General features: G+C 51.2%; 1 protein-coding gene across 1 annotated transcript; it reads right to left on the bottom strand.

Annotated features, from left to right (window-relative positions):
• Positions 1-1,516: 1,516 nt before the first annotated feature.
• Positions 1,517-6,498, bottom strand: NDUFA4 (NDUFA4 mitochondrial complex associated). The gene is made up of 4 exons (XM_081343790.1): positions 6,047-6,498; positions 4,480-4,568; positions 3,788-3,848; positions 1,517-1,817 (listed from the first exon to the last, which is right to left on the bottom strand). Exons 1-4 carry the CDS (start codon positions 6,155-6,157, stop codon positions 1,761-1,763), a joined length of 318 nt encoding a protein of 105 aa, XP_081199916.1. The 5' UTR covers positions 6,158-6,498; the 3' UTR covers positions 1,517-1,760.
• Positions 6,499-6,781: the final 283 nt, after the last annotated feature.

Below are 6,781 nucleotides of genomic sequence, written 5' to 3'. Positions count from 1 at the left end.
ATATGCAGGAGATGTAGTCCCACCCCCTTCCTCAGGCCTGCCTCAATCGCTGAGGCCTTGTAAATAATAATAATAATAATTAATGATAATGATAATAATAATAATAATAATTAATGATAATAATAATAATAATAATAATAATAGCAGCACGGTGGAGGGTCCTACAGGGGCCTTGGTGGGGTTGCAAATAGAGAAGCAAGCAGGCAGTGGTTTAGTCTACAGCCCTTTGATCTCCTGGTGGTGTCCCATCCCCGAGCAGTTCTTATTTCCTGAGTAGGTTGACCCTGGGCTACATCCAGCTTCACTCCTAATTGAGGCTACAACTTCCCTCACGTCCCAATTCTTCTCCACTTTAGTCTACAGCCCTGGGGCTCTCCGGGTGGTCTCCCATCCCGAAGGGCCCGAGATCGTTCCAGCAAAGCGCCGTTCACAGCGTCCCCATGCTCGTGGGCTCCAAAATCCAAAAATTACGACGGTGGCAGCCTCCCGGGGGGGGGGTGTCACCCGTCGCGACCTTCCGACAAATGGGAGGGATTCGCTTAAGAACAGAGGCGAGGAAGGTCGTCAAATGGGGGCTTTGCCTGCCGTCTCGCTTAGCGACGGAAAATTCGGGATCGATTGTGGACATAAATCGAGGACTAGCCATACCAATCGCCCGTATTTCTCTCTTGGCAGTGGAAATTCTTTCGATTTTACTTCACTTGGGTCTCCCTTCCTCCTCCTCCTCTTCCTCTTCTCTTCTTTTTCTGCCCTTCCTTCCTTCTGCCTTTCTCCTTCATTTCCTCCTTCCCTCCTTTTCTTTCCACTATTTCCTCCACAATCTCTTTCCTTCCCTCATTCTTTCTTCTTTCCTTCCTGTTTTTTTTTGTCCTTCTTTCTTCCTGCCTCTCCTTCATTTCTCTTTCATCTTTTTCTTTTTCCTTACCTTTTTCTGTCTCCTTCCTGCTTGCCTCCAACCTTTCTCTCCTTCCCTCGTTCCTGTTTCTTTCCTTCCTTCCGATTTCTTTCTTCCTTTTTTCCCTGTCGTCCTGCCTTTCTCCTTCCTCTTCCTTTTTCTTGTGTCCCTTTCTCTCCCTCTTTTCTTTCTTCTTTCTTTTCTCTTTCTCTCCCTCTTTTTCTTTCTCTTCTATTTCTATTACTTTATTTATTTATTTATTTATTTATTTATTTACCGTAATTTGTATACCGCCCTTCTCCCGAAGGACTCAGGACTCAGAAACTTTCTATTTCTTTCTTTCTCTTTCTTTCTTTCTTTCTTTCTTTCTTTCTTTCTTTCTTTCTTTCTTTTTCTTTCTTTCTTTCTTTCTTTCTTTCTTTCTTTTTCTTTCTTTCTTTCTTTCTTTCTTTCTTTCTTTTTCTTTCTTTCTCTTTCCTTCTTTCTTTCCTTTCTCATTTCCTTTCCCTTTATACCGACCGTAACTCTTTTCCTTTTTCATCTTTTTTTCTCTTTCCGAAGGATTTTGAGCCAACTAAAAATCGAGGTTGCCCATAAATCCAGACGGATCAAAACGCCAGGGAGGTTTTCAAGTCGATCATTTATTAATTTTGAGCATGCACGTCTCCCAAACATTGTTATTCTTATTTTTTTTCTTATTTTTTTCTGAAGTGCGATGCACCACAACGATTTGTTTCCTGGATTACGAAGTCTACAAGTTGTGCGGTCAGCTTCCGGAAGACCCAAAGACCTTCGTCGACGGCTTCTCCGACGAAGGTCCCAAAAAAAAGAATAATTCAAAAAAAAAAAAATGCCCGCCTCGTTCTCAGAAATCCGGACGGTCTTTCTGCAGCTTGCTGTAGTCCATATTAATGGCGAAAAACTAGAAAAGAGAAGACCATTATTCAGACGGAAGCCTTCAGATCCCAGAATCCCCCATCTGGCACGCTTTAAGAGGGGAGGACTTCCACTCCCAGAATCCCCCAGCCGGCACACTTTAAGATGGGAGGAATTCCAGTCCCAGAATCCCCCAGCTGCAATGTTTTCAGAGAGGAGGACTTCCAGTCCCAGAATCCCCCAGCTGGCACGTTTTAAGAGGGGAGGACTTCCAGTCCCAGAATCCCCCAGCCGGCACACTTTAAGATGGGAGGAATTCCACTCCCAGAATCCCCCAGCTGCAATGTTTTAAGAGGGGAGGACTTCCAGTCCCAGAATCCCCCAGCCGGCATGTTTTAAGAGGGGAGGACTTCCACTCCCAGAATCCCCCAGCTGCAATGTTTTAAGAGGGGAGGACTTCCACTCCCAGAATCCCCCAGCTGCAATGTTTTAAGAGGGGAGGACTTCCACTCCCAGAATCCCCCAGCTGCAATGTTTTAAGAGGGGAGGACTTCCACTCCCAGAATCCCCCAGCCGGCATGTTTTAAGAGGGGAGGACTTCCAGTCCCAGAATCCCCCAGCCGGCATGTTTTAAGAGGGGAGGACTTCCACTTCCAGAATCCCTCAGCCGGCTTGCTTTAAGAGGGGAGGACTTCCACTTCCAGAATCCCCCAGGTGCAATGTTTTAAGAGGGGAGTACTTCCAGTCCCAGAATCCCCCAGCCGGCATGCTTTAAGAGGGGAGGACTTCCACTCCCAGAATCCCCCAGACAGCAATGCTTTAAGAAGGGAGGACTTCCAGTCCCAGAATCCCCCAGCCGGCATGTTTTAAGAGGGAGGACTTCCACTCCCAGAATCCCCCAGCCGGCCCTGCTTTAAGAGGGGAGGACTTCCACTCCCAGAATCCCCCAGCCGGCATGCTTTGAGAGGGGTTGGACTTCCACTCCCAGAATTCCCCAGCTGGCATGTTTTAATCGGGGAGGACTTCCGCTCCCAGAATTCCCCAGCCGGTCCTGCTTTAAGAAGGGAGGACTTTCACTCCCAGAATCCCCCAGCCGGCACGTTTTAAGAGGGAGGACTTCCACTCCCAGAATGCCCCAGCCGGCATGTTTTCAGAGGGAGGACTTCAACTCCCAGAATCCCTCAGCCGGTATGTTTTAAGAGGGAGGACTTCAACTCCCAGAATCCCTCAGCCGGCATGTTTTAACAGGGAGGACTTCCACTCCCAGAATCCCCCAGCTGGCCTGCTTTAAGAGGGGAGGATTTCAAAAAACTAGTTCCATTCTCCACCGGAGGGAGACGATTGCAAAAGGATTGACCTTCGAACTTAATCCAATTTAATCCGGTTTACTTTTCCTTATCCTGGCTGGATCCTAAAGCTAATTTTAATCCAGGTTTTTCATCGGTATCTTTTATTATATAAACTATCGGTGAAATTGAACATAAAACAATTCGGGGGGAGGCCTGGAACCCCTTAAAATAACAGAACAAAACAGAATGACGGAGTTGGAAGGGACCTAGGAGGTCATCTAGTCCAACCCCCTGCTCAAGCAGAAGACCCTTGTGGAATAACAAGAGTTGGAAGGGACCTTGGAGGTCATCTAGTCCAACCCCCCCACCCCTTGCCCCGCTCAAGCAGGAGACCCGTACAGAATAATTAAAAGAATACAGCTGGTAAGGGACCTTGGAGGTCATCTAGCCTAGCCCGCCGCTCAAGGAGACTCTTATGAATCATCGAATATCAAGTTGGAAGGGACCTTGGAGGTCATCTAGTCCAACCCCCTGCTCAAGCAGGAGACCGGTACAGAATAAAAGAATACAGCTGGCAAGGGACCTTGGAGGTCATCTAGCCCAACCCGCTGCTCAAGGAGACTCTTACAGAACCACAGAATATCGGAGCTGGAAGGGATCTTGGAGGTCATCTAGTCCAACCCCCTTCTCGACCGTCCCAATTTATTCGATATTTAAACGCCCCCACCTTGTAACGGTGAGTGGGATCGAGGTTGTTCCACGGTTCCGGATTATTCTTCTTGTCCCATCTACGAGATAAAAGGGAAATCAAAGATTTACGACCAGGGCAGGGTACGCAGGTAGTTCTCGTTTTATGACCGGTCGCTTCGCTTGTACGATTCAAAGGTACGACGGGCTTTCGCCAAGCGATGTGCCACCCATTTCTGCTGCTAAGCGAGACGTATATTGAGGGGCTTTCGCCCCACTTTACGACCAGCCTACTCATTGATCCCATGGCAAATGGCAAGCAATATGGTTGTTAAGTGAATCCAGTCGCAAAAGGGGATCACGTAAACCCCCCCCCCCGCGGGACACTGCGACCGTCATAAATACGAGCCAGGCGCCAAAGCCTCTGAATTTGGATCACGACGTCGCGACAGTCGTTAAGGACGAAAAACCATCCTAAGTCCCTTTTTTTCAGTGCCATTGGAAGTTTGAACGGTCACTAAATGGGCCGTCATAAGTCGAGGACTTTCTTGTATTAAATTGAACCGTGGTTAAAAAGCTGGCTGGTTCTTTTACACTGTTTTTTTTTTTTGGGGGGGGGGTTGTTGCGGTTTACAAGATGTAAAAAGGAGCAAATGAGCTCAAGGCCCGAGAATTTCCACCCACCCCAATGGTGGTTTGTAAAATAAACCAGGTTTAATGTCCGATACATACCTCACTTCCGGACAGAAGAAAGCCAGGCGCATCAGGTAGAGTCCGGCCCCGGCCACTGCAGTCCCCATAATTAAGAAAAGGGGCACCAGCTACGAGGGGGACAACAACAAAAAAGGAGAAATTCAGATTAAAAAGCCATCCAGCTCGTCCTCCTCTTACGACGATTCGTTTAGTGACCGCTGGGAGTTGCAACGGCGCTGAGGAGGGTGGAAAGCGTCAACTTTAGCCATCGACGGCAGGGGATTCGCCGAACGACGGCGGCCCGTGAGGTCGTCAGCTCGCGAGAGCGACTCACTTAGTGACAGAAAAGTCGGACTCAACTGTGGTCGTACAGCTGAGGACCTGTCGGTATTTTGCTACTGGATAGGAAAGATATTCAGGGTGTGATTAAAGAATCCCCCACACACGTAGGTAGAGCAAACGCTGGAGATGATGGGAGTTGGAATCCAGGCGGGGAAGGGTCGGCTGGGGACCATGGGAGCTGGAGTATAGGTGCATCAAAGATGGGGGGTAAAGTGGGGGGGGGGTTCGTCGGCCAGGGATGATGGGGACTGAAGTCCAGGTGTACAAAAGAGCCCTGAGGGAAGGGAGAGCTGAATGGGGACGATGGGAGCTGGAGCCCAGGCATACAAGCGACCATTAGGGTGAGCTGCATTGGCTGGGGATCATGGGAGCTGGAGTCCTGTCATACAAATGACCATTGGGGTGGACTGCATCAAAAAGGGGATTATGGGAGATGCAATCCAGGGTGAATTGTGTGGGCTGAGGACAATGGGAACTGGAGTCCAGTAATATGAAAGAATCTGGGGGGGGGGGCAGTGGCACCTGAGGATGATGGGAGCTGGAGTCCAGGCATGCAAATAACCTCTAGTTAGGGTAGAGCTGGGGATGATGGGAGCTGGAGTCCAGGCATATAAATGACCATTATGGTGGGCTGCACTAGCCGGGAACCATGGGAGCTGGAGTCCTGGCATATAAAAGGACCATTGGGGTGGATTGCATCAATAAGAGGATTATGGGAGATGCAGGCCAGGGTGAATTGTGTGGGCTGAGGACTATGGGAACTGGAGTCCAGGCATATAAAAAAACCCAGGGGGGGGCAGTGCCACCTGAGGATGATGGGACCTGGAGTCCAGCCATGCAAATTAACCCTAGGGAGGGTAGAGTTGAGGATGATGAGAGCTGGAGTCCAGGCATGCAACTAGGGTAGTCTGCACCGGCATAGGGGATTATGGGGGATGGAGTCCAAGCATTCAAACGACCCCCCCCCAAGATGGGATGCACGGGCCGGGGACTATGGAAACCGTAGCCCATACACATGTGGGGGGTGCAGGGCCAGCCGGGGATGATGGGTGCTGGAGTCCAGGCTCCTAGCTTGGGCTGCACCGGCCAGGGGATTATGGGGGGGAGGGAGGGGGGAGGTCCCAAGCATTCAAACGACCCCTCCCAAGGTGGGTTTGCCCCGGCCGGGGACCATGGGCGCTGGAGTCCAGGCATGCAAATGACCCCTGGGGCGGGCTGACCCGGCGGGGGACGATGGGGCCGGGAGTCCCGAGGAACCACTCACGCTGGGCCGATGCTTGACTTGGTGGCGTAGGAAGGCAATCAAGCCCGGGTTGGAGGCGGAGGAGCCGGCGGCCGGAGGGACACGGGACGATGGCGGCTGCTGCTGCGACATGGCGGCCAAATCAATGTCACGTCAGGCACTCGAGTAGACACCTCTGCGGAGGACCAGGCTGCGCGCCAGGCTGCTCTGCGCCTGCGCGCCCGCCCTCTCCGCAAGCTTCCCCCGAGTGCGCCTGCGCCGCGCTCCACTCGACCGCCAGGAGGCAGCCGGGAATGCAGCCTCAGTATCCGGATCGTTCGCTTGGGCTGGGCCAATGACGAACCTGCCTTGGGATAGGCCAGAAGGCCATAGAGTCTTCCTCCTAGAGGGGCTTGCTTCCCCACCCTTTGCTTAACCGGAAGCCATAGGGAGCCTCCCAGCGCCGAGCCCTCTTCCTCTTCCCCAACCGGAAGTTCCCTTTCAAAGACTATTGAACAGACTCTTACGCTGATTCAGGAATTCTGGGAGTTGGAGTCCGTCAGGTTGCCTGCCCCGGCAATGGAGGAACCGACCGGAAATCCGCGGCGTGCTTTTAACGCGTCTACTTAATAATCGGAAGTCCCCGCCACAGAGAGCCTCCTCCCACTCCTAGAGCGGCTCCCTCTTCCGCTTCCTTAAGGAAAAGTCTATCACAGAATCTCCTCCTAGTGAGGCGCCCTTTTCACTCGACCTAACCAAAAAAAATCCCCCTTCAAT

This window comes from Vipera berus, assembly GCF_964194415.1.
Source record: "Vipera berus genome assembly, chromosome: Z".
NCBI classification, from domain to species: Eukaryota; Metazoa; Chordata; class Lepidosauria; order Squamata; family Viperidae; genus Vipera; species Vipera berus.
This window is presented reverse-complemented; position numbering and strand designations above follow the sequence as displayed.

Bases quoted from the DNA above. Each gene is read 5' to 3' on its own strand.
- NDUFA4 (XM_081343790.1), bottom strand. From the start codon at position 6,157: ATGTCGCAGCAGCAGCCGCCATCGTCCCGTGTCCCTCCGGCCGCCGGC. The intron at 3,849-4,479 runs GTATGTATCGGA...TTTATCTCGTAG, and splicing joins TTCTTCTGTCCGGAAGTGAG to ATGGGACAAGAAGAATAATC. The intron at 1,818-3,787 runs GTGGGGGCGTTT...TCTCTTTTCTAG, and splicing joins ATCCCACTCACCGTTACAAG to TTTTTCGCCATTAATATGGA.